This window comes from Protopterus annectens, chromosome 4.part0 (assembly GCF_019279795.1).
Source record: "Protopterus annectens isolate FY-2018-M chromosome 4.part0, PAN1.0, whole genome shotgun sequence".
NCBI lineage: Eukaryota > Metazoa > Chordata > Ceratodontiformes > Protopteridae > Protopterus > Protopterus annectens.
The window spans coordinates 1970735115-1970762887 of record NC_056733.1 but is presented as its reverse complement, the minus strand read 5'-3'; the positions used below and the strand labels follow the sequence as shown (position 1 = coordinate 1970762887).

The 27773-nt window shown below is 37.3% G+C and overlaps 1 protein-coding gene across 5 annotated transcripts in view; it reads right to left on the bottom strand.

The window, feature by feature from the left end:
* TENM2 (teneurin transmembrane protein 2) overlaps nucleotides 1-27773 on the bottom strand; it is a 1770657-nt gene that overhangs the window by 87692 nt on the left and 1655192 nt on the right. For all 5 annotated transcript variants that reach the window (XM_044069584.1, XM_044069586.1, XM_044069585.1 and 2 more), the window contains 2 exons: nucleotides 21015-21190; nucleotides 8132-8367 (listed from right to left, as the gene is read on the bottom strand). In XM_044069584.1, the coding sequence (XP_043925519.1) occupies nucleotides 8132-8367; nucleotides 21015-21190 (412 nt within the window). The remainder of the gene's footprint in view (nucleotides 1-8131; nucleotides 8368-21014; nucleotides 21191-27773) is intronic.

Here is a 27773-nt window from a genome sequence, read left to right as displayed (position 1 = left end):
CTGTAATAGACGTGAGACGGAAACATATGTGTATAGAATTATAGCTTTATATGTGTTACATATGTAACAAAAAAAGAGAGAGAAATGATGTTTAAAAATATTCTTGAATATGTTTGTGTAAATATGGATATTATAGTGGTGGGTGATTTTAATTGTAATTTAAGGAAAAATAAGAGCAATTGTGATGTTAAAATGGCTAAAGAAATTATAAGAAGTGGAAAGTTAAGTGTATGGGAGAATAACCACTGGACCTATAAAAGGAATGAAATTATGACAGAAATTGATTATTTTTTAATATCTGATAGTTTAAAAGTTATAAAAAAAGAATTAAATATTCTGGATTTTCAGGTCATGTAGCAATATGGGTTAAAGTACAGGAGAATGAAAAATATATAAGAATTGGAAAAGGAATAAAGATAATTAATGAAAATGAATTAGATTTAGAAGAGAAAAAAGAACTTGTGGAATTATTGAAAAATCATACAACTGTAAGGGAGTTTTATGAGAACTGGACTGTTTGGTGGCTTAATTTTAAAGAAAAATATAAAAAAGTATTTTAGAATGTATAAGGAAGAAAAGAAGAAAATAAAAATAGAGATATAAGATATTAAGTCAAGAAACATTTAGAGACTTATTAGAGAAAGAAAATTACTTTTATGAAAAAGAAATATATAAAATTAATCAAATTAAAATTAACAACTTGTTATATAAGCACAAATATTGTTTACAAGGAAAGCAAGAAGAGGTAGCACCATATCTGAGTAAAATAATAAAAGAAGGAAACATAATAAGAGAATTTATAAAAGGAAGGTAAGCAAATAAAACAGCAAGAAGGAATATACTAAATAATTAAAGAATATGTATTGGAATTATTTGTTAAAAGAGAAGAAAACGTGGAACAAATTTATAAAGGTGAAAAATTAAATAAGGAAGATAATGAATATTTAGAACAAAAAATAACCATCTAAGAATTGAATGAAATTCGAAAAGATATTAACATGAATTCTGCAACAGGACTGGATGGAATTGAATATGGTATGCATAACGAAATGAAAGAGTGTCAAAAATTAATTTTTATAGAAGTTATGAATGAATGGTTAGAAACTGGATTTAAAGAGAAAGAGATATGTACAGGAGTTATACAATTTATATTTAACATGGGAATAAAGAGGAGATAAAAACTGGAGACCTATAACATTGAATAAAACAGATAACACATTTTTATGAGATTAATAACAAAAAGGTTACAGGAAAATATGGATAGAATATATGACCAAAATGTATTTGGAAGAAAATGAAATGGAATTCAAGAGTTATAGCAGATAATAAGAAAAATAATTGATGATATCATAAATAAAAATGTAGAAACAAATGTTATGATAGGAGATATAAGTAAAGCTTATGATAATATTCAATATAAATCATGATGGGGAATTTGCAGGCATATAATGTAAGCAAAAAATATTACAAGTAATAGAAATCTGTTTATGAAAGAAACTATGTGAAACTAAATGCAAATGGCTAGATTGGGGAAGAAATAAATATAGAACGTGAAGGAAGTACAATTGGCAATAATGTATAATTATGCTGATGATGTTTTATTAATTGTTAAAAATAAAATAAGGGTGGAAAAATCATTGAAAATTTAAGTATAAATTTGAAAAAATTGGTTTAAGTATAAATAAGGAGAAAAGTAAAGGATTTGGTTTTGAATGTATGATAGGAGATGTTGAGTTCAATGAAAAATATATAAATATATTAGAAATAACATTTGGAAGAAATGAATACAGACAACAAAAATGGGATAATGTACTCAAAGAAGTAAAGGATATGATTAATATTTGAAAATCATATAGATTTTCATATAGGAAAAAAACACATTTGTTGAACACCATGGTAATAGGAAAAATTGCTTATGTCACTAACATTTATATGATTCCTATTAAGTATGAAAAGGAATTCATGATGATTATATTCTCTTTTATATCCAGTCAAAAGAGGGATTCTGTATATGAAAGAAGAGCAAGGAGGTTTAGGTTTAATAAGCCAAATAGTACATGCAGCATCTTTAATTTTATATAAGGTATTAAAATGAATTATGAAGGAAAACAAAAACTTGATAGAAATGATACTATATTATAAATACAAAGAATTTTGGGAAAGAATGGAAGTTAAAACTTAAAAGCATTGTGAATGAAGAAATGAAAGAATACCAAAACAAAATTGTGTTATGGAAAATAAAAAAAGAATGTATGTGAGAAAATAGAAAGGAATGGTACCTAAGTATTATGAATGATTTTATAATATTGATGCATGGAAAAATTTAGAAATAGATAAGAAAAAAACATAATGATGGCTATAATAACTATAAAGAGAATAAAGAATGTGATGATTTTTTATGGAAATTGTCTATTAGAAAATTGCCAGTTAAGGCAAATATGCCATATATAAAAAAGCAAGATAGAATGTGTAATAAATGTGGAGAGTTTGAGAGTACTAAGCATATGTTTTGAAATGTGAAAGAGTTAATCATTTTGGAAATAAATATGTAAAGATAATAGGGTGAAAAGTTTGTTAAAATTTGAATAAATAAACATGGACATAATATAATCTGGTTATTATGTTGCACGTAAACAGGAAGAAGTGAAGAAAATGGGCAGATTAATATTTTATGCTTCATGGACTATATGGAACGAGAGACTAAATAAAATTAAATACAATGGAAAATTGACTGACAAAAATTATGGAAAAAAATAATGTTTTGGTTGTGGATAAAAGACTGGGGGAAATGCTTAACTTGAAGTTTATTAGGTATGGAGATTTGTAAATAGATGTAAATAATGTAAATGTGTAAATATGTAAATAATATGTAATGTTTATATCAATAAAAAAACATACTCTTTGGAGCTGCTAGATAGCATCAGAGGGATCCTTCAGCAGCAAGGAAGAGGCCTAAGTGAAGCAACAGCATGGAGGAGGAGAGAAATGCTATGGAGAGTTTGGAAGTAGAAAGTGAGAATTTGGACAAATTTGTTCAATATGGAGCTTCAGAATGTAAACAAAGATTCCTGTGTTGTGGATGTTACAAATGAGCAGCATTTAACTGTCTCCTTGGGGAAAGAAGTGAGTCTGTGGAAGTAGTGCAAATAGAACAGGCATCAGAAGGGCTTGCTGTTGATGTTCTGTTAAAAATAATTGAACAAAATTATCCAGGTGACAGTTCTGCTGCTTCATAGGAAGAAATGGCTGATAACTTTTGTGGATGTGCTGAGGATGTGGAAAAGGAAGCAGGTAAAGTGGCAGCAGAGAATGCATCAGTAGAAACTTATTCAGCAGTGACAGAAAGTAAAAGAGGACAGCAGCAACAGCCTTTGAAGGGTTCTGTTTTTCTTGCAGAAGGGAATGGAGTAAGTAAAACATATGTAGCAGTGACTGCAGGCAAGAAAGGAGAGGGGCAACAAACTTAAAGTGAAACTGTTACTTTGCAGTTTAGAAGTAAAGAACTATTAGACGATGAAAAGTATGTGGGATCTATGTGAAGCTACTAATAATATTGTGAAAGTTAGAGATGAGAAAAAGTTATAGAATGCAGGGTGGAGGTTGGAAATTGTTTTGAAATGTGAAAACAAAATGGTTAAACATTTACCAAGTGTTATTTTTGTAGCTGGTCATAGAGGGACATTAAAATATACTAGCCAGCTTGAATCATATTTCTTTTGTGGGAAGTTTTCTCAGTTAATTAAGGATTGTGTCATGGTATAATGTAACCAGTGTGGGGAGAAAGGACATACTACAAGAAGGTGTGTACATGAATGCAGCTTGTGTAGAAAAAGGGACACTTTTGAATGGATTTTCAAGACCAAACAGTAAATAATGAAAAAGAAGAGGAAAGGGAAGAAAACATAGATGAGGAAAGACAAAAGGCTGGGTGGAGGGTGAAAACATACATGAGAAAGGAAAACAAGAGGTAGGGGAGAGGGTGAACTCGTTGAGCAAGAAGCTGTCAAAGAAAAAAATATGGAGGTGAAGAAAGAGGAGAAAGAGTACTTGCAGGATGATAGATCAGGAGAAGGGATTGATGCTAATATTTTTTTTGAATTTCTAGACAGTGAAAAATCTGATTTTGAGAATCAAAGATCCAGAAAAAATGTTCATCTGGGGAAACAGCAAAAATAAGAAAACAAAAAAAATTAAAAGTATTTCCACTAAACTTAAAAAAGAAGGAAAAGCAACAGTTGTAGAGTACTTTCAGTAAATGTGACCAGCATTATTAACATTGTAAGAAGGACAGAGATACTGGAATGGTGTGCTAAGTGTGATGTTGATGTTATTCCCTTAGAGGATGTATGATTCCTGACAAGTTTAGAAAGACTGCAAAGTGAAAAATTGTGAGGTGGAAATATAATATGGAATTTAGGCAGTGAATGTTGCTCTGGAGTTGCTGTGTTGTTTGACAAAATAGTAAAAATACTAGCTGTAACATTTGTAAGGATAGGAAGGCTAACTGTTGCAGATGTGAAGTGGACAGAACATGTTAGTAGAATGCAGCAATATATGCATATATAACTAGCAAGGAAAAACAGAATCTTTTTAATTAAATATTAGACTATGTGGTAGATAACATGAACATTATAATTGCAGGGGGCCTTAATTGTCATTTACAGGGAAAATGTAAAAAGAAAGGGAAGAATATATAACAAATACAGGAAATGATAAAATGTGGTAAATTAGATGCATGGAATAAAAGTCAATAGATTTATAGAAGGGGCACTTGGATATGAAATTGATTTAGTATTATCAGAAGGCTTGGAGGTAGAAGATACTGATCCAGTTGTGACAGGTTTTTCAGACTATTTAGCAATTAGGATGGAGGGAGTATATTAAAATTGGAAAGGGAATAAAAGAAATACATGAGAATGTATGGGATGAGATTGGAGAGTGGGAAGTATGTATTGCAGTTATAGAAGGATCATACAACATGAAGGACTGCTATAAAAACTGGCCTGAATGGTAGACTGAATTTAAAAAGAAGTATAAAAAGTGTTTTGCAGCGGTAGCATTGTTGCCTCACAGCAAGAGGTTCTCCTGTTCGATTCTTGGCTGGAGCGCCTTCTGTGTGGAGTCTGCATGTCCTCCCCGTGGTTGAGTGGCATTTGAAAGACATGCGTGAATGGGCATTCCTTTGAAGGTTGGGCATCGGGCTGACACCTTGGCATCGTAAAAATCTACTGCCAATCATTAGTGGACCGGAGTTCCGCTGTGGTGACCCCTAACCAGGAAAAGCCAAAAGAAAACAACATAAAAAGTGTTTTTTCAATGCCAGAATGATGTAAGAAAGGAAGACAAAGTGAAGTATGGGAAACTGTATGGAAATATATTACAGAATTTAGAAAATAATACAAGAAGAGTATTATGATATGGAAAATATAAAAAAGAAAATAAGGCATTACTGTTTAGGCAAAAATATTAATTACAAGGCAGAAGGGAGGAGGCATCTACATATCTGGGTAAAATAGTAAAGGAAAATATGAGTGGACAGGTGATCCGCTGTGGCGACCCCTAACCAGGAAAAAGCCGAAAGAAGAACTAAAGGAAAATATTAATATAATGAGGGAAATGAAAAAGTGTAAAAGGAGAGTTAAAAAGAACATTAGAGGCAAGTTATGAGTGTTGGAGTACAGCATGTGGAAAATATGTATAAGAATTTAAACAAATGAAAATAAGAGAGAATGGAAAGGAAAACAATTTTTAGAATGAGTTGAGGCAGAATTTGAAAAAGAAATTACTATTAGTGAAGTGGGTGAAGTACTTAGGAAAGGAAATGCTGATTCAGCATCTGGCCCAGATGGTATAGGGTATGGAATGTATAAGAAATTAATGTATTGGCACAGAGAATATTTTGTAAATGTACTGAATGAATGGTTGAAGGAAGGGTTTGTTTATGAAAAGTTGTGTAGTGGAGTATTGTAATTTATACAGAAGAAAGGTGAGAAGAATGACATAAAAATTGGAGACCCATCACATTAAATCACACAGCTTATAGCATTCTTACGAGAATAATAGAGAGTAGAATGGAAGGATGGATGAAAGATATTATGGAGGAGAGTATATATAGTATAAAAGAGAAGGGATGTCAAAAATTGTTACTGATTGTGAGACAAGTTGTGGATCATACTGTAAGTAAAAGGAAGGACATGAAACTTATGGCAGGTGATATTAGCAAGTTTGATACAGCAGGACATGATGTATTGTGGGATGTTATGGAGAAGTATGAAATAGATAAAATAATTAGGAGAGTGTAAGTCATCATATCAAATTAATAGAGTAAGAGTGTTGGTGAAGGGTGGCTGAGTAAAGAAATATGCATGAAATGTGGTAGAAGACAAGGATGTCCCATGACTGGTAGAATGTCTGCATTGATAATGAATGTAAGAGTGACTGAAGTAGCTTATAAAATGAAATATGCTAGATATGTGATGCAAAAGGAGGTGGCGATTCTAGTAGTTTTGGCATATACAGATGATGTAGTGGTAGTTGCTAAGAACAAAATATGCATGAGAGAAGTTTTATTTTGTCTGAATGGATGTCTAAGGGAAAGGGGAATGACCCTGAATAAAGACAAAAGTAAGAGTTTGGGTGATGTGGTGAACATTTGGGGTGTGTATTTTTCAATGAATGAATTGTCTTTGCTAGGAATACAATTTGGAAAAAAATTATGTAGTTATGAGACAATGGGAGGGTTTGATAAAAGAAATGATAGAACTATGTCTTCTGTGGAGGACATAGAGGTTAACATTCAGGAAAAGGATTTATCTGGTGAATTCTGTATTAATGGGAAAAATAGCATGTATGTCAAATGTTTATATGATCTCAGGAAAATATGAAAAGAAAATCTGCAATATTATTTTTTCTTTCAAGATTAAACACAGTGAAAAGAGATGTTTTATATATGATGTAGGTGAAGGGAGATTGGGGTTACTAAATTAATTTATTTATTCTCCTCTTTAAATCCGTATGGAGTATTAAAGTGGGTAAAGGAAGAAAATTAGCAATTAATAGTTACAATGTTTAAATTTAAGTTCAAAAAGTTCTGGGACATGATGAGAATAAGAAAAAGAAAAAAAAAATAATGTATAAATGAAGAAATTAAAAATTATCAAGAAAAAATACTAACATGGAAAATAATAAAAACTGATTATATATATATATATATATATATATATATATATATATATATATATGGGATCCATACAGATGCTCGAATGCATCTTTCACCAAATTCTAATTTGGTGATCATGCTTGCTATGCCAAGTAAAATAAACTTAAAAGAGTGTGTTTATTTTGTAGGGAGGAAGTGAAAACAGAACAAGTTTTTTTAAAATGTAAAAGAGTGGTTAAACTCTGTGATATGTGTTTCCCCTTGTCTTGTGTAGAGGTAGTGTTATGGAAAGGGCTGTTCTTTGGTAAGGTGCAAGTTTAGTGTGAGGTTTAGGGTTATGGTTAGGAGCAAGGTAGCCATAATCTTAGCCCTGCCCGTCCCTAGCCCTGTACCTTACTGTAAAAAAAAATGTTTGTGTAACACTACTACTACTTAAAAAAATATATGTCTGAATGTATGTGGGGGGTTTGTTGACCAGTTTGTAAATGAAAACTGTTTCCTTTAGCAATTTTTCTTTTATCTATTGATTTGCAATATGCCCGTATTTATATCTCAGACACATCACAGCTAGAATGGCCATAGCCACAGAGAATGTTAACTATAACATTTCTGGACATTGCAGTAACTATTATTCAGATCAGATGATATAAGGTGGGAGCATCCCTGTGCATCAGTCTGTTACTTTCTGAGGGCAAAGTTTAATTTGCTGTGTTCCAGCTGGACATGCTTATTTGAAAATTACTAGTCTAAATGGTTAAATTAGTTACCAATTCCCTCCTTTAATAATAATTTTCTTAGTATAAGTTGTACTGGCTTTGATTTTCAGCTTTGTCATACAAATCCTTCAGTTCATCAAACAGATGATAAAAGGCTTTGAGACAGTGTAGATTACCCTGAAAAAGCTCATGACATCTCTATGCCATACTTTTACACAGGTGAAATAGTTACAGTTTAAGATTCTTATTTACTTACCCTAAGTTTTCTTCCAAATACAGTGATTCGCCCTTTCAGCTGTTCTTTTCTTAGGCGCCATTCAATTGAGTTGAGACCATTCTCTGTGGGCAGTGAGATATTTCGAAGACCAACTGTGGGGCTCACAGTACCAGCAAGGATATGAGGCTCTGTGTGGAAACTAACACCCATTCCATTGGCATACATGACACGCAGAGTTCCATTATTGCACAGCTGGTAACTGTTCCGAACCTGATCTGTGGAGATATGCAAAGATAATAAAGCTATTATGTCCAGAAAACTATCAAAGTATACTTGATATCCAAGGTTAAATATCTGAGAAAAGAGTCAGCTGAAATGCAAGTATTTTAATTCCAAAAATAGTCTTCCTGCTAAAGAGAGTACATTTGCTACTGTGTCAAAGTAATTACGGTACATGACTTACTACACTAGGGGAGGTACTAATGGGTCTTGGATAAAATGTATGGCACAGTATCACAGCCCTTCTTTCTTATCACCGATCTTTTTATTGGTTTAATTTGAAGACATTGTAAAACCAGCGGTTTATCACTTGATACCATTCTTAAACTACATACTCTCATTATTAATTGAACTTGGTTAATAGGGTAGATAAAACAGATGTGTAAATAAACTCACCATAACAGTAGATGTTCAAATGATCACTGCTGAAGTAGCCTTTGCTATATGGATTTTACTATGACAAGGATAAAACAGCTTCAGGGTACCTTCTACATGCTCAAACTCATACCCAGTTTCAGTTGAGCTCCCTAAAATAACAGGATTGAGCATCAAGCCCTTCAGAGCTATCATGCCAACTGATAAAGAGAGGCTGAGCCTGAGACAACATAGATTGGAGTTTGTATATGTATATGTATGGGAGCACTTTACATAATCGAATTACTGAAAGCTCGAATTGCATATAGTCGAGACCATATGCTAAAGCTTTCAGTAACTCGAATGTGTAACGTGTTAAAAAATAACACTTTACTTACCTTAAAGCATTACTTGCACACAGAGGCAAGGATCCTTGTATGCTGTGTGTAAGTAATGTTTTCATTTTTTGCGATGTTGACAGGAAATGGGAAATCTCCCGTTTTGCGCTTCCGCATACTGAGCAAAATGGGAGATTTCCCTTTTCTCCACTGTAGCACGATCTCGGAGTTGGTATATTTAAGTAGGGGGGTGTGGGGCTGCAGGGTGGCAAAGCCTCCCTGCAAAAGCGATGTTTGACTTTTTTTGCTTTTTTTTATGTTTCATTTTAGGAGTTTGAGTTTCCAAAAATCGAACTTATGGTTTTGACCATATGAAGTTCGGGTTTTTGGGAATTTGAGCTTCTAAAGTGAATCCATATGTGTGTATATGTATATATATATATATATATATATATATATATATATATATATATATATACATACAGCACACAAAAAAACACACACACACCCTCCCCCCATAACCAAACAAGCCACCCTACACTAAAGATAACCAGGGGGGCTTTGCTCCCCTGCACCCCCACACCCCCTAAGGCAAACTCACACACACATTACAGTCCCACACACACACACACACACACACACACACACACACACACACACACACACACACACACACACAAACACACACACACACACACCACAGTCACAACACACACTTACACACACTAAAGCCCCTCACAAACACATTTACACACACATACTTACCTGAACCACAACACAAGAAGCGCTATCTCAAAATCCATTAACATCGGGATTTTGAATTTCGCGCTTCTGGTCTTTCGGTAATGTGGGATTTTGGGCTTTTCCTCACAGAATTTTGGGCGTCGGGATTCTGTGCATTCGGGATTTTGTAGGGGACCAATATATATATATATATATATATATATATATATATAAAACACACACACCCTAGCAAAAAAAAAAAAAAAAACATATTCAGAAAACTAAGGAGGTGTAGGGCGATAACAGCTGCAGCAGAATTAATCATTCAAACATCTACTGCTATAGTAAATTTACTTACACAACTGTACTGTGTTCATCATATTGATCATTGCTGCAGTAGACTTAGCTATATGGATAGATTACTGTAGCTTACTACATTAGTTGGAAGGAGAAGAGTCCAGGAACCCCTGGACAATGGTCCTTGCAAAGCCTAAACTGAACCTAGAGAAGGAATCAAGCTTATAGTGCTTTGTAAATGTATGGAGGATGAAGTTGCTACTTCTAGAGTACTTCTAGCCTCCAACCCCTTTAAAAAGCCATAGATGAAACCAAGGCTCTAGTACAGTGAGCCTTGACCCTGCCTGGAATAGTTCTGTTGCAGTGAGAATAAAAAAAGGCCTGAGACAACCATTTGGAAATAGTCTGTTTAGATAAAGGGTACCCTTTCTTCTCACCTTCACAAGAAATAAACAACTGATCTGTAGATGTGAAAGATTTTGTTCTATCAAGATAGTATCTGAGTTGTATGTGGACATCCAAGATATAGAGTATCCTTCATCCCTCATTTTTGGGTTCAGGAAAGAAAACAGGGAGATGCATAGTTTAGCTTAAAGTAAACTCAGAACTTATTAGGCATAAAAGAAGAATTACTTCTCAAAGAAACCCTGTCACTGTGGAAAATGACATAGGGTTGACTTACCATAAGAGTTTGTAACTCAAATACTCGTCTTGCAGACATCAGCAATCAGTAAAACATTTTTTTGTGGGAGTAACCTCAACTCAGCCTGATGAGCTGGCTCAGATGGAGCAAGTGTTATCTTATCTTATACAAAACTAAGATTCCCAATGAGAAGCCATTGGTTTTCTTGGAGGTCTCTTATGCAAACCCCCTTTCCAAAACATTTTCACATGAGAATGCATCAAAATAGGGGGCTCCATGGGCAGACATGCTGAAATGGCCGACAAATGAACCTTGATGGAGGAGTAAGAAAGGTTATAGGATAGTAACTCACACAAATAATGTAAAACCAAAGAAACACTAGTCCTAAATGGGTGCTAGTTGTGCTGTTGACATCACCTAGAAGATCTTTATTATTTGCTAATATATGATTTTCTAATAGCAGTCTTTCTTGCCTCCATTAGTACCTGCTGCAGGTCCTCAGTAAACAAATGCCTAAAGGCAGTTAAGACCAGACAGTAAGCAGAAGTTAACTGGGGTTGGAATATCTCAAACGGGTCTATGTTACAAGACTGAAGCTTACTTAATCGAATAAGTAAAGCTTGATCTTGTAATATTGAAACCATAAATTGTCGACCGGTCGATTTAACCCAGGGAATCACTTCCCTTGGTCGTTATATGGAGTATGCCTGTTTCTCCAATTTGGAGCGATCTTGGATTTGGTATATTTAGTTAGGGGGGTGTGGGGGAGAATCCCCCCACTTCATTTCAGATGTAAAGTTTTTTTTTTTTGATTCGGCCAAGGGAAGTGTTTCCCTTGGTTGAATCGGCCGTTCGACATTTTTAGATGTCGATATTACAAGATAGAGCTTTAGTTATTCGATTAAGTAAAGCTTCGATGTTGTAATATAGACCCTATCAAATGACCCTGTTCTAATGTGAGTACATCCATTATGTGAGGAAGCTTGTGGTAGTTGCCCATGGCCATTTCCAAAAGAAGGGAGAAACACTTTTGCTTGGGCCAGAAGGGAGTCACCACAATTTTCTTGGGTGATTCCCTTTGAATCTTTAGAAGTGCACTTGAAATCAGTGGGAAGAGTGGGAATATGCAGGAACATTCCTGTCCAGGGAAAGGAGAAGGCATCTGTCTTCCAGTCTGTCTTGCATGGAGCCCTGGAGCAGAATTACACCAGCTGATTGTTCAGAGAGGAGGCAAAAATGTCATCTTGATGAACTGCTCACAGATAGATCAAATCTTGGAAAAACCCCTGATGTAGTTTCCACTCATGAGGGTCTGATTTTATCAAGTTCAGCTTGTCTGTCACACAGTTTTGCTCTGATGAGGATGTAGGATTCTTGCAGTGAGATTGTGCTATAAAGGCTATATTTCAAGCTAACATGACTAGTCTGCAAGGGCACCAAAGATGACTCAGAAAGTTGAGTGTCTTAATTAGGGCAGGCATCTCTTTATCTTTATGTGCATCTGTTCTTAGTGTCCCACACACTTTGCAGTTTTATCCCTCCTGATAGCGCCCACCAAGCAAAGTCCAAGAAGTCTGTGGTGACTGATTTGCAACAATTGTGTGTGAGAGAGGGGAGAGAGAGAAGAGAGGGGGGGGGAGAGAGAGAGAGAATAGAATGTAGCCTGCAATAATAACATAGTTAGAGCAGGGGAGAGGACCAACTGCCCCAGGTGCAAAGTGTTTGGAGTCACGATCAAACGATCATGATGTCTAATTCAATAAAGCCAGTATTGCATTTGTAGTCAAACCTGAGCACTGTAGCACTCCATATGTGGTTCAAACCTTAGCAACTGCTTGGTACATTGTAGCAAGTCAGTATAGTTTTAAAAAAAATCTTTTTATTTATTTTTCTTTTTTAAACAAAAACCTGAGCACTGTAAGGCTCTCTGCAGACAGGCTATAAACTGTACTCTTTTCTACATTTTATCAAGCAGTTTGTCACAGTTTACAAAAAGGATTTTTTTAATTAAAAATTGAGCACCATTGCACACTGTGAAGGCAGGGTATAAACTGTAGCAACTGTTTGCTAATTTTGTAGCAAGCAGTTTGCTATAGTTTATAAAAAGAAATGTTTTTAAGCCTGAGTGCTATAGCATTCCATACAGCCAGGTTTGCTACAGTTTATATATATATACCCTGCTTGCATGGAGTGCTATAGCACTCAGATTTTATTTACAAAAAGCATTTTTTTTTACTTTTAAACAGTAGCAATGCCGTTGGTAACTGATCAGCTTAATACAGTAATGTTTTGCTCTTTACTTGAAGAGCTGAGGGGGGCTGCTGGTTCATGGTACTGGCACAAGGTACTGGTTGAGCCAGCTGTGCTTCTGATTTTACCATACATGTCAGAAAGTGAAGGATTGGGGTTAACTAAATGTTTATCAGCAGTAGGATTAATTAAAGCTGTAGCTGCTGGGTAAGGTTTGGGATGAGTGTATAAAAACTTAAAAGAGGGGCAGCAGACTGACTATCAGGGAAATTACAAGCAGTGACACATACATCCTCCAATGCTGGAAGCACAGCAAGGATGGGGAAAGGTTCTTGAAATTCCATTTGTTAACGGCTCTTAGTGTTTTCTGAGAGACTGAGAAACCTCAGTGTTCTCACACTGAAAACACTAGCATATTCTGGAAATAGTCTCAGGGAAAGAGAATCCCTTACAGAGAGGATCAGATACAATGGTCTCCTCTCAATATGAATCAAAAATCTGAAAAGAAAACCCTGCATCTATCCCTTCATCTTCCTGTCCAGATTCAGCATCTTGACTCTGATCAGGAAAAAAGGCATCCCTTTTTCCTTTTACCAGAAACCACTTCATAAGGAGGATCAATAACCTGAATTAGACCCTCAGCCAGACCTAATAAATTACAATTGTCCAGGGAAAGATGAGCTGGAGCAGGCACATTTAATTTTCTGTTTGTTTTGGATATGAAAAATGGGTCCAACAGGGTTGTTAATGGTGGCAGCAACTTCCCCAGGAATGTGTATAATATTCTGACTAAACAAAGTAGACTTCCCTGTTCTCTCTCCCAGGAACAACAAAAGTGTCTCCCCTTACCCACTATCAGGACTGCAACAACAGCAAAGGACATGATTAGTCCCTGGTCAATAGTGGTTGAAGGTGCTACACTAGAGAGATCTGGGGTAAATGATGAGTGGTCTATCCTGCTATGGTGACAAAGGTTGCTTGCTTAACTTTTTCTTTTTTGGGGGGGGGGGGCGAAAGAAGGACAAACCAAGGGACCAGTAGTCTGTTCCATGGTCAAGTTGAAAATGATGCCTCTTTCCTGGGGAAAACATGTAGCACAAGCCAATAAAAATTTAAAGTTCAAAAAAGTCACTTTTTCCTAATAAAATATAGTAAAATGCACATTAATACACTTTGCCATCACCAAAAAAATAAAATAAATTTTCCCGAGAAAAAATAGTTTTAAACTGTTTTTAACAACTTTTAAACTGACAGGAAAAATGTGCACTCCCATTTAAAAGTACAGTTAAGTCTCAAGGCAGTCCATTAAAACACAAACTCCTTGAAGAGAAATAACTTTTCTATCCATAAATATACATTTAAGCAATACATTTTTAAATGTGGAAGGTTTTTACAGAAAATGAACTTATCTGGCCAAGAATGGAACACCTTGCAGAAGATCCTTGAAAGCTTGCAGAAGAGACTCACTTTAGCGAAGCGAAAGCTCTGGAGAGTTTTGCACTCAAACTTCTCTTCTTAGGCAGCTCAGCTTAATGGTTACAGTGTGTGGAAGGTGCCATGACCCTTTGAAAGTGGGATGGTTGTTACATTTTTAGCAGGATATAATCCATATAGCCAAGGCTACTGCAGAAGTGATCAATGTGTTGACCATTTCTTTAGTTCTGAACCATTTTTGTGGGCATCTTTAAGGTAGTATTTATAAAATTACTTTGACGAGTCAGGCCTGGACATTGACAGATGCATGAAGTTTTAAATGTTTAGGTTTTTCATCCATTTTTTTGCATGTCCAAAGGAGGTTATAAGTTCATAGGTAGGTACTAGGCTATCTGCCTGAAGGCATTTATAAGCCTAGCCAGAATGTGTTGGCTTTTGCCACCCCCTTAGATTAGTTCCCTGTGCATCATTGAGGTAAACTTTCTGTTTCCCATCCACTCGTCAAGGTTTCTCTTGAAGAGTGTTAGCGAGGAGCTCTGCCTAATGTAGATTGGAATCTTGTTCTAAAGCATGGGAAGTCTCTGGGACAGGAATCTATCCCTCCAGCATGTCCTGTTTATTGTTGTGGTGAGGTTTAGATCCCTAGAGCGTGTAGCTTGAGGGGATAGGGTTTTCTTTAGGTGGAGCATGTCCATCAATTCTGGGTTGGACATGGCCTTGTATGTCAGGCAGAGATCACCTCTGAGTAGGCAGCATGCAACCTTGTACAGCTGGAGTTTCTTCAGTCGAGCTGCATAGGGCATCTGTTTGAGGCCAGTGATCCTCTTGGTGAGGTACTTCTGTGGTCTTTCCAGCTGTTGCAGGTGTCTTGTAAGGTACATCCCAAATGGGGTGTTGTACTCTGTGATGGGTCTGATGAGTGATGAGTAGAGGGGCACAATGACCTCTTTTGATCTGGATGTGAACCCTTTTGTGATTAGGTGGGCCACATAGAAGGATTTTCTTACCACTTTTGACAATGTGATTATCAAAGGAGAGATTACTATCTACTTGGGTCCCCAGATCCCTTATTATGCCTTATTATGTCTTCCATATTTAGGGGACTACCACCTATGTGGTAGTTTGTGGGTGCTTTGTTTTTTTCCAAAGGGGATGACTATGCACTTTTTGGCATTTAGCTTGAGGCTATGATTTTGACACCGGGTATCCATCTCAGTGAGACCCTTTTTGAGGATGTCTGTGTCAGCTGGAGATTCAATTATAGCCCCTAGTTTGCAGTCATCTGTGAACTTGGTCAGCCATAGTCCTCCTGTGCTTGCCTGTACCTCTGAGAAGTATATGCCAAACAGTAGAGGTCTTAGAACTGAGCCCTGGGGAATGCCACTTGTAACCGGTTTAGATTCAGACCTAGCTCTTGCAACTCTCACCATGTGGGATCTGTCCGTGACCCTGTTGGTAACCCATCTTGTGACATAGGGGTTTATGTTCAGGCTAGTGAGTGTGTCTATAATATCAGAATCAGAATGGGAAATGGTGTCAAAGGCCTTTGCGAAGTCTAGGTAGGCTGTGTGTACCACCTTTCCGTCATCTATAGCCTTGGTAACTGTCTCAAAGAAGTCCACCAGGTTTAGGAGGCATGATCTGCCCTTAAGTCGAACTGGGTAGAGTCCAGTGTTTAGAGGTTCCCAATGTTTCTGTTAATGAGTTCCATGATGATGCGCTCCATAGCCTTGCAGCCCAAGCTAGTCAGGCTTATAGGGTACTAGTTCCCGGGGTCTGTTGTGGCTCCACCTTTGTGGATCAGAATAACCATTGCTGTGCACCACTCCATGGGTACGTAGCCTGTGGAGAGGCTGAGTCTGAACAGTGTGTTTAGGTGAGGGGTTAGTTCATCTTTGAGCTCATGTAGGACACAGCCTGGGACACCGTCCGGTCCCATTGATGCTGTGTTTTTGACTTTGGAGAGGGCTGTTTTAACCTGAGTGTCTGTGATTTCAGGGGTATACATTCTTCTGGTATGGCTATGGGCCCTTTTGGGGGTGGGGGGGTGAAGTTTGCACTGAACCTGTCTTCCAGGATGTTGGGAATATCGGTCGGTTCAGTGTATTTTGTGCCATTCTGCACTAACTCTGAGCAGATCTGAGCATTGCCACTTAGATTATTGACATAGCTAAAGAATGCCTTGTGGTTATCTTTGGAGTCCTTGGCAATTTTTCTTTCGAAGCTCGCCTTGGATGATTTTATGAGGGATCGTAGTTTCTTGCTGATACTGATCAGGGATGTCTTCCCTTCTTGGGATTTTACTCTTTTCTGTACTAGTTTCCTCCTTGTATTGTATAGCTTGTTTATGGCAGGGGTCCACCAGATTGGTTTCCTTATCTTGGAGGAGTGAGTCTTGGTTTTGCTTGGGATAGCATGATCCATGCATTCTTATAGGTGCCCATAGAATGCATTAGTAAAGGATTTTGCAGTTTCGACAGTATTATCCTTTAGCATGGGAGCTTCAAAACTTTCTACCTCAGTCTTAAGTAACATGAAGTTTGCTTTTGAAAAGTTTTTCACGGTGGTTTCCTTGTCTGGGGTGGGAGCGGAATGTGGATATCCAGAGTGATTTTTTATGGTCAGATCTAACCAGCGAGGGGTTGACCTCTGGTGTGGAACACCGGTCACCCATGTTGGTGATGACCAGGTCCAATATGTTGTCACCTCTGATGAGAGTGTTGACCAGTTGATCCAGGGTGTTTGAGTTTATAAATTCTAGGAAATGCTGGGCAAGGGAGTTAGTACTTGAGTAGTTCTCCCAGTTAATGTTTGGGTAATTGAAATCACCCAATATTAGGGTGTTTGGTAGGACCTTTATGTTTCCCAGTGTTTTCAGAAATGCGGAATGGGGGTCCTGGGACATGGTGGGTGATCTGTAGCAAGCTACAATTTGAATTGCAGTTTTGCCTGTTGTTAGTTGCACTTGGATGATCTCTAAGCATCGTGCTGTGCCACTAACCTGGAGGTGTGGGTATCCTTGATGACTATGGATACGCCCCCACCTCTTGTATTTTGGTCCGGGTTCTGTGGCCAAAATGTATGGTATGAGTTGTAGCCTGGTAGTGCTGGGGTGCTCTCTGGAGCCTCAAACCAGGTTTCTGTTACTGCACATATATTGATTTTCTCCATACTGAGGAGTGCCTTGAGTGCATGCATTTTGAGGTTTAGACTTCTGGCATTGAGTAGCATTACTCTCAGTTTTTTGTTACTTGTGCTATTTACGGTGGTGGGTTTGTCTTTTGAGGCTTTCCTAAAAACAGCACAATTGGGGTGGGAAGAGCCTTGGCCAGTATTCGAAAGCCTAAGGGTGACAGGTGCAAGACGTCTCTAGCAAAGCAGCGTGGCTTGTCGAGCAGGTCATTACAGGCAGACAGACTCTGGATCCCCTTTGAATAACACCAGAAGCTTAGCCAGTTGCTGAAATTAATAATTTTTTCTTTATACTGTGGTATCATTCTTGGTGAGGGCAGGATGCTACTCAGGGTCAGGGTCATACCGGCTTGGGCTACATGATCAGAGAGCTCTTCCATGTCTCTTTTCATGTAGTCCAGGGAGGTATGGCTCAGGTCATTCACACCACCATGGACAATGACAGAGTCATATTTATATTTGTTCTGGCATGACCTGAGTGCTTGTGTTATGTGGTGGATCCTGGCACCCAACAGGCAGCTAACAGTAACCTTCTCCTTATTCAGCCTAGTGAGTGGGATGTCAGTGTGCCTGACTATAGAGTCACCTATTACTAGTGTGTTGGGTTTGTTATTTTGCCTTAAGGGCTGTGATTGGCATGGCACACTGGTTTTGTGAAGTATGCATTTCATGGTTTGTGTTGGGGGGTGGAGGTTGCTTGGACGTCTGCTTTGGAGGTCTCTGTTGCTTAGCAGATTTTTATTTAGAGCCTCCGAGTATGTTTTCATGTATTTATGTGTGTTTTTTGCCGGTGCTGGTTTAATGGGTCTATGTGAGACTGGTGGTGTGATGCAAATATTTCCCTTCTCCTCTTGACTGTCTGATCCAGTCTTGGGTTGAGTGAGCTTAGCCTCCAATTTGGCTGTATAATTACATCTCTCACGTGTATTAGTGTTTTGTGGTAGGAGGAGAGGGTTGTCTGTGTACATGAGGCAGTTGTAACATTGCCTCAAAATGCCCAAATTTACCAGTTGGACTGGAGAGTACACCTGAAACTGCCCTTTGGACATGCCCGGATAGGTACAGTGAACTGTTTTACTGATTGGCTAGTAAGGTCAAATAGAGAGCCTTGTCCTTCTATACAGTATAGGGGGGTCTAGTGCCTGGGTTTATAAGTGCTTGCTATGAGTTTTGAGCAAGTGCTGGGCTGAAAAATGAATGGCTTGAGTGCTTAAATTGAAAGTTTGTCTAGTTCCAAGGGAAAAATTGAAGAGGATACTTTTTGGAGCCGGGAATAGTTGTACCCTAGCTAACCGGCACTGCCCGGCGTGCAAAACCAGGAAAATGCGTTTTTTTATAGCAGGTAAATGAAAGAGATAGAAATTAGCCCAAAATGGCCAATAAACTACTAATTTCTGGGCTGAAACCACTCCTCCAGGGACAGATAGGCTGCTCAAATCTCCTCTCTCTCACAGATGAACAGAGAAACTTCCTTCTATCCAAGTATGGTATGGGCAAACACAGAGATTTGTAACACAGCCCAGAATTCAACACTACCCTGAAAACCGGACTATACTAGCTTAGAAAGGCAGGAAACAAGTATATATATATATATATATATATATATATATATATATATATATATATATATATTTTTTTTTTTTTTTTTTCAGAAAATAAAGCAGATACAATCAAAAAAATAATTTAAATGCACAGAAAAGGATACTTATTGTTATACATCTCAGATCAGAATTGTAGTCAATGCCCCTAGTAATAAAGTAGGAAAAACACAAATACAGCAAAAGCAGATGAATAAAGTGTATATATATATATATATATATATATATATATATATATATAAAACAATAGAAAACGAACAAACTGATTTAAACAAGTTACCCAATTAACCAGAAAAAAGCTCAAAACTGAGCCCTGTTCTAGCAGTCTTCAATCAGACAAGTTCTAACTACACACTCCTGCCACTAGGGTACAGGGGAACCTTCTCCAAAAAAGATGGCTTGGATCAGTGCTCAAGTTATATGAACAAAGCTAGATTCAGCAGGCCTCAATCTGGTCTAAGCTACAACAACAAGGTGCACCAATTTCGGAAAGAAACAGTTCAAATAAGCAGGCACTATAAGCCTGTGACCAGAAATTCCCAGCTCAGAAGGGCAGAATCCAGCCTCTCCTCCCACAAAAGTGCAGACCACAAACCTTCTTAATGTAGAATAACTGGCCTGAAGCCCAAGTGCTTAAACCAGAACTAATACACTTTTAGAAAAGCAGACAATGAGCCTTCAATCAACAATTCCCAGCTTAGAAGGATGTAAGTTACCTGTCCTGCCACAACAGTGCAGACCACAAACCTTCTTAATGTAAAACAACTGGCATGAAGCCCAAGTGCTTAAACCAAAAGACTTAGAATAACAGTTACAATTTAATCAGGCGACTACCAAGCAGTTACACCCATCTCCAATAGTCTGTTGTTTATACTGGCTTTGGGAAGCACAGAAATACATTTTAAGCAGTAGATTTAACAGGCTACCTTTTGGAAGTGAAGTTTGGGGTGTTGCCTTTTGAACAAGAATACCTGCCTGATGATATATTTTACTCTGCTAGGGATTTTCTCAAACATTCTCCCAGTAAGGCTACACCAAGTGAAAAGAAAGATCCTGAGCCTTCTGCAGAGATGTCTCCATGCACCTGGGCCTTACCATTCAAAAGTAAATAAATAACTACAAAAATAAAATACGTGTGTGTGTGTGTGTGTGTGTGTGTGTGTGTGTGTGTGTGTGTGTGTGTGTGTGTGTGTGTGTGTGTGTGTGTGTGTGTGTGTGTGTGTGTGTGTGTGTGTGTGTGTGTGCGTGTGTGTGTGTGTGTGCGCGCTTGTGTATACTACTCCACAGCAGAGGGGAATGAAAAAGATTAATTTTATTATGAGAAGTCAGTGCTGTTTCTTCAGTTTATGAGACTGTAGACCACATACATATAAGGTACTTAAGAACTGGCTCATTAATGTTCTCTCAGAACTGAATTTCAGGACAAAACATGTGTATGTTCATAGCCTTTTAGATGTTTAGAGATTGTTATCCTTTAGTCATTTGACTGTACTTTCCCCAAAAACTGCTTCTCTGTTTTAGAGACCACTGCAAAGATTGCTTAGTTTTTGATATTGACCTGCTACATCAGGCATAATATGCTCACTTGACAGTTTTTTTTTCAGCAAAATGTAACATCTCACCTGTGTTAAAAGTTGTTAAATTAAGGGTAACCAGATTCATGGGAAAAAAAGTAAAAAGAAATATATGTGAAAGTGTTAGATATTGTAAAACTGTAGACAGTTACTGATATAGACAGATACAGATGCAAAAAGCACAAGATTATTGGCAAGATAAGAGAGCAATACTTAATGTAAGCCAGTATACGTACATACCTTGAACCACAGTATAAGAAGCTTCTACTGATGAGAGATTCGTGACGACTGCAACATCGTCATCACGGTTTGAGTTTTCAATATCAATCGTGATTGATTTTTCCATTTCTCGATGCAGGCTTGTCACAGCGCCTGTTGGGTATGTTACATTTGTTAGCCGTCCTTCACTATCATAGCTGGAAACAAAAAGCATTAAAAGTAAAATTGTGCATCAGTTGCCAGGGTCAATGTTCAGTGATGCACTCTCTAAATGAGTGCGTAAGTGTTAAACATCCTTTGTTGTACTTTGGAGACTATCGCATATGACACATGGCTTTTCTCACAATAACAACATATTAGCAGCCTAGAAACAAAATGATGATTCTATTGCTCTGTGGCACAAAGGTATTAAAGCCCCAAATGCATCTCAGATAACCCAAGGGTGAACAGATGCCTGAGAGTCAGAAAATGGGATGAGAGTAAGTAACCATACTCAGTTGTCTAGCTCAATCTAATTGTGGCAGTTTGTGGGGTAGCAGCAGGAATGATAAAAGATAAAGGCCATGATGCATAAAGCCTGCCAGATGGTTTTGTGCCTTGTAGTCAAGAATTTCGGTGTGCTTAGAAGCACACATGCATCAATAGACCAATTACTCCTTGGAAGGGGACAGCCAGTGTGGTTGACGGGAGAGATTATGGAAAAAATATCTTACCCTTCTGGGTTAAAGTTGACTGCTGATTGACTCTAGCTAGCATTAAACAGCTAGATGAGAAGGCTAATAAGATTGTGCAACTAAAAACCAGTCCATTGGTACAGGAAGCTGATTCACAGGGTAAGGGAACAAAAAATACAATGAAAAAATATTGTCCGCAGCTGTATTCTGCTACATAATACTTCTTTGTTATGTTGCTGCCTTTAGAGAAAGTTATACAAAGATTACTAAATGAGAGCCTTTTTGGTAGAAGCACAAATCAAATTGTCTATCTAGATTTCACCAAGGCTTTTGATTTGGTCACACAGAGGCAAATGGCATGAAGACTGGAGGGGCTGGAGATTGAACCACAACTGGGGGAACTGGAACTGGAAAGTTATTTGGTGAAGGGGCAGAACAAAGTGGATTGTGGTAAGAATGACAATGTTAGGAATAAGCAAAGTGGCAAACAGACTACTCCAGAAGCCACTCTTAGGTCTTTAAAATGTGTTTGGTTTGGACACATCTGAGGGAAAAGAGAACAGGTGAAGCCTCTTTGCTGATGAGACAGAGACAGCTGCAGTAGTAGAGGATGGGGAAAAAGGCTAGGGAAGGCTATGAAAAGGCTGACCAAGTGAGCAGAAAAGTGGCAGCTCAGGTTTAGAGTTGACACATGCAAAACATGGGTCTGTGTTTACCAATCGATCAAAACGTTCATCAAACGGCTACTCAACAAACACCTAACATCAATCATCCATTTTATCGAACAGTCATATAATCATAAATAAAATCATTCAGCTATCATAGTTGGCCAACAACAAAGAAATAGCATGTAGTACATATATACATCACACTAAATGTGCTGATATTATTAATATACATTTGCCATGATATCTTAAATATAAAATTAAAATAGTTTATTAAAATAGTATGTTGAACCAGTAGATTTAATTTGTTTTGTTGAAGATAAGGTATAGTATACAGTTTTAACGTATACTAATACTACATATTCTTAGGGATGTTTGTCCTGTATAGAAACTTGGTGTGTAAGTGATATGACCAGCCCAGGTGGGGGGATGGTGCTCCCCACACCCCACAATCACACCCCCCAAGCTATATATACCAATTCTGACATCGCACTGCAATGGAGAAAAGGGCAAATTTATAAAAGGTTTTGTTTAGTTTATGCTATGCAATGCGCACTTGAGAAGGTGTGTTTATGAACATTACTTTTGTTTAGTTTTGCTTCACAGCATCATCGGATGTTCATGATGTTGACCAGCTATGAATATTCACTGATTTTATTTATGATTATATGACTGTTCAATAAAACAAACTTTCGATGCTTAGCCGTTCAATGAGCATTTTGTTTGATCAGTAATGATAGACCCGCAAAACACAGCACTTGTACCACAGCAACTCAGATGTAAGGGGTGGATATCAATAGGATGTGAGGGGGGCCTTATAATAGAGAAGGAAAATGATTTGACTGGGGGTGATGATCACATCTAGGCTACCATGAACATAGTGAGAGGGCAAAGGCAGCAGCAAACAGAACATTGGGCTATATCCTTAAATGGCTAGAAACTTGAAGCAAAGAGGTAATTTTTCCACTCTGCTGGGCACTGGTCAGGCCACATCTTGAATAGTGTGTGCATTTCCAATGGCCAAACAAAGAAATGGACATAAGACTGCTGGAAGGAGTTCATTGAAAAGTCACCAAAAAAGTACGTGGGATGCAGAAGAAATGATATGACCAGAGGCTACGAGAGCCAAAATTATTCTCAGTAGAAAACAGAAGAGATGGGTCAGCATGATATGGGGGTAGCAAATCATGGCTGGATGTGTGAAAAGATCATTCTGAAGAGAAATGACAAAAAAGGGGAGGAGAGGGCACAGACAGCAGTTTGCAGGGATTAACTACTCATTGAATCTTGCAAAGTGCTTCTTCCAAGAAAAGGTTGCGGACATAGGGAATGGACTACCAGAATGAGCAGCAAAGTGACAGTTTAGACAGGCATGCAAGAGGTCATGGGAATGCGGCAGCTTGAAAAACAGGGAAGGGTAGGTGGGAATGGAGTAGGCATAGAATATTAAATGTACTTTAAATGGCAGGGAAGACTGGCTCACTCTCTTCTTCTGATGTAATGTGAAGTGATGTGATGTAAGTTTCCTATAAAACATTTTGGAGGCCTTATACCAGTTTGAATCTCTACAGCAAATACATTTTGAGGAATTGTATTATTATATCCTTGGTTTTAGGAATGCTGTGATGAATAGCTGCAACTTTCCAACTTTCCAAAATGCAGACATTGGAAACTACCATTAAATAAACTATTGTATAAGTAAATTATACTTCTCCTATGCCCTTTTAAATGTGTCTCACTGTTTTAGCTAAATGTCTGCATTGTATGATTTACAGTGCTGCGGTACATTGTTTTGTGAGGCAGATAGCCACCTGTAACATCTGAATTAATGATAGCTTTGAGTGTGACGATTTTATACAGGGAATAGTGAAGGAAACGTAATGCGCTAACAGGTTAAATGTCATTTACCTGTAGAGGAATAGGTAATTGGTGTAACTTTTGTGCCATGTATGCATATGTAGTAATGTACGTTACGTTAAATATCACCATTACCTCCAAGGCTGAGCATCAAGTAGCCCCAAACAGAGTTTCAAATGAATAAGTGAAATAATTACCTGACTGAAAAAGAGCTTCATAATACATAGGTGAGAACAATAACAATGCAGCCCCTTGTTTCTAACTTACCCACTCAGAAGTGGCCTATCAAACACTCCTACAGGTTTCTTGTTGACCTACAGTTGCAATCTGGTTGGGAGGAAGAGATCTGCATGGTCAATTTCTCGACTCAAAAAGTCTGGACAGGCCCAAACTCATGGACAATTTTTAAATGTTAATATTTACTTAAAAAGTAAACAGAAGAACAGGTTTTGCATCAATATAAATTTTCTGAACAATAAGTATGAATTTCTAATATCTGACATACTCAGTGATTTATCATTAAAAATATGAGGGACAGAGCAAAAATATAAGGCAAAATCGGGGCCATTCTACAAAAAAAAAAAAAAAAAAAAAGTTGGGGGGGGGTAGTTGATACATATGGGTCCTATATACCTTTCCTTCTTCTGCTGAAGAGACCCTTGCACAGACACTGTGAGCCAACCTGGCCACTATAAGCAGGCAAAATTCCTGCCCAACAGTAGGTGTTGCCAATACTGTATTTAGGCCTAACCACTTACCTCCCCCGAAGATGAGTGAGATGGTGTCAGCTGCTCAAGCCTCCCATCCTCTGGCTGCTAACAGCAGATCCATTCTACTAATCCAATGTGAATTGAATGGGTCAAAGTTTGGGATTCATCTGTCTATGCCATGTGGCTGATGTTCACAGTGGTACATCTTTGTGTTCATTATTTGAGTTTGGAGGGTGGCATCTAAATCCATTAAGTATGTTTTTAGCTTGGCATTTTCAATACTGTAAAGAAGAGTGACCTCTGTTTCAAGGCCCGAGTGGTCTTTTTTAAGGTGTCGAAAATAAAGTCTTTACATCTTTGGGAAAAAAAGCATACCATAATCCAGATCAAAAGTCTAGTATTCTAAAGTGACATATTTTTGCATGCATCAGTACTATATTACTCAAAAATAATTAAGTATTGCAGGCAAAAAAAAAACTGAACTTATAATCACAAATCATCATCTTGGCTGAAATAACCCACTACTAGTCACAGCTTCTTGTTGCTGTCTTGAATAAGAAAAGATAATTACTACTATTGGTGATATAAAAGTTGAGAACAAGATATGGCACCTCTCTCTCAGAAGTACACTTCACTTTGGCAAAAGCAAAATATAATTAAAAAAGTATTATGTATTAATAAAAATAAAACATAGCACTACTTTTATTTGCATTATTAATTATTCACAAACTGGGTAAGTAATCTGATCTTGAGCACAATTTCAATTATGACACAGGTCGTTAGGCACATAAAGCAGTTAGATATAATACTAGAAGTGACATACAAATAATGAGCGCTCTAAAAATATTAATAAACGGAATTACAATAATGCAGTAAACAAAATACACAGTAGAAAAAGGTATTAATTAATATGCTGAAATTCAACACTTATACCACTGACAGTGTATTGGAAGTGCAGCTAAGTATGTGAAATTAACTATTATCCTAGTATCCTTGAAAGATTGACATTTGCAGGCAAGTGCTAAGAACTCTTATTTTTTTCTTGAAGAAAAGTAGATTTTGCTCATTCCCATACTTCTCAACTGCCCAGACTTTTACCTCATATTTTTGGTATAGTCCTCATAAAATTTGTAGTTTTCTGGCAAATCACTGGGATGATCTGATGATTGAAGACTAAATAATGACATACATTTTAGTTTCAGACTTTAAATCCTTCAGAAAATGTATGTTCACACAAACCCTTTTATCCTAGCAACGTTTTAAGTTTATAAGAGTAATATTTAAAATCTATCCCTATTTGTGGGCCATTGCCCCCCCCCCCATTTTGTCAGGCTATGTACAGATTTCTTGTACTAAGAGGTTGAGAGGTATGAATTTTCTTATTCATTAGGAGGCTAATTCAGTTTGCAGAAGTCTTTCTATATGCTCTTTGTTTCAGTCCAAGTAAAGCATTGGCCACCTTGGACTCCCATCTCCTTATTAGGCCTCAGGGTGCAGTAGTGAGTTATTACTATCAGCTCGTGTGGCAAAGGGGGCAATATTCCAAATTTAGTAATTTAAAAGACAGTGCATGAAATAACAGTGAGGTACAAGGGTTGTGGATATCCATTCTGCTTTCTGCAATAACAATGGTATTTTGTAGCATCTGATAAATAAATAAATTGACTGACATTGTTTGAAATTGTGTGCAATAGTTGTATATTGTTAGGCAAGTGAAAGGCCATCAATGGAAGTACATCATAAGAACAAAGTAATATTTCATATAAGTTTGCACCATACAAAAGAATATCCTTTGTGTTATTCATGTGTTCTATGGGGAACATCATGTGGTGTGCTCCAGGGCATTTCATTTTGTACTTCTTTCTACTTGTATCTGACACAAATATATCTATTTGTTAATTTGCATTTATTTATCAGGAAAGTCTGAATGGGTCATGCATGACCCCTTTACAACAAAAGTACAGGGAGAAAAGCTCTAAGTATGTAAAGATAATGTGAAGTAAAAACATGTATCTATGGAGCAGCCAGCCTTTATATTTAAAACAGAGCACTTACCTGGCAACCTTTAAAACTAATATAGATGGCTGGATGGGAGATTGTGAACAGGCACCTGACATATGTGGGGATAACTCTTGTAAATGGAATACACTGGCTGTAGTTTTTCGTATAGATGACATATAATGGGAGAGTGTTCGTTGTGCATCTAGTGGAAGCATATTACTTTTATTTTATTGTAGTCACACATCTGAGGTGTATATAGACAACAAAGCAGCTATAATTGGTGGGTATAGGGGCTGCCTGTAGAGGAAAATGACTTTGTATGAAGTAAGCTAGATTGGAATACTTTACTTTGGCTATTGTTTCTGTGAGACAAAGTTGAAATACATTATAATGTCTATTATGTTTGTATCACAGTATGATGTCTGAGGTGTACAGAGTCAACAAAGTGGTTATAACTAATGGAGTTAGGTTGCTGCCTGTGGATGAAAATAGCTTACCCTAATGTTATTTGCAATTTAAAACAGTCATTAATCTGGGCTTGCAGGCATTTGTGTGAAGTAAATTGTGCTTTACTGTGGTTAGTCTGTATTTCTATGAAACAGAATAGAAATACATGACTGTGGCCATTTTTTAAAACAATCAGACATCCAAGGTGTACTCAGTTAACAAAGTGGCTATAACAGTTGAGTGGAGGTGGGGCTTCTGTAGATAAAAGTATATTACCCTCCAATCATCTACTCATTCTGTTACTACTCTGGCTTTGCAGGACTAGTGTGCTTTTGTGTGAAGCAAGATGGACTACTTTAGTATTGCATCTGTGTGTTTGTATGAAATAAATGTGTGACTGTAAACTGCAATAGGTAATGACTGCAA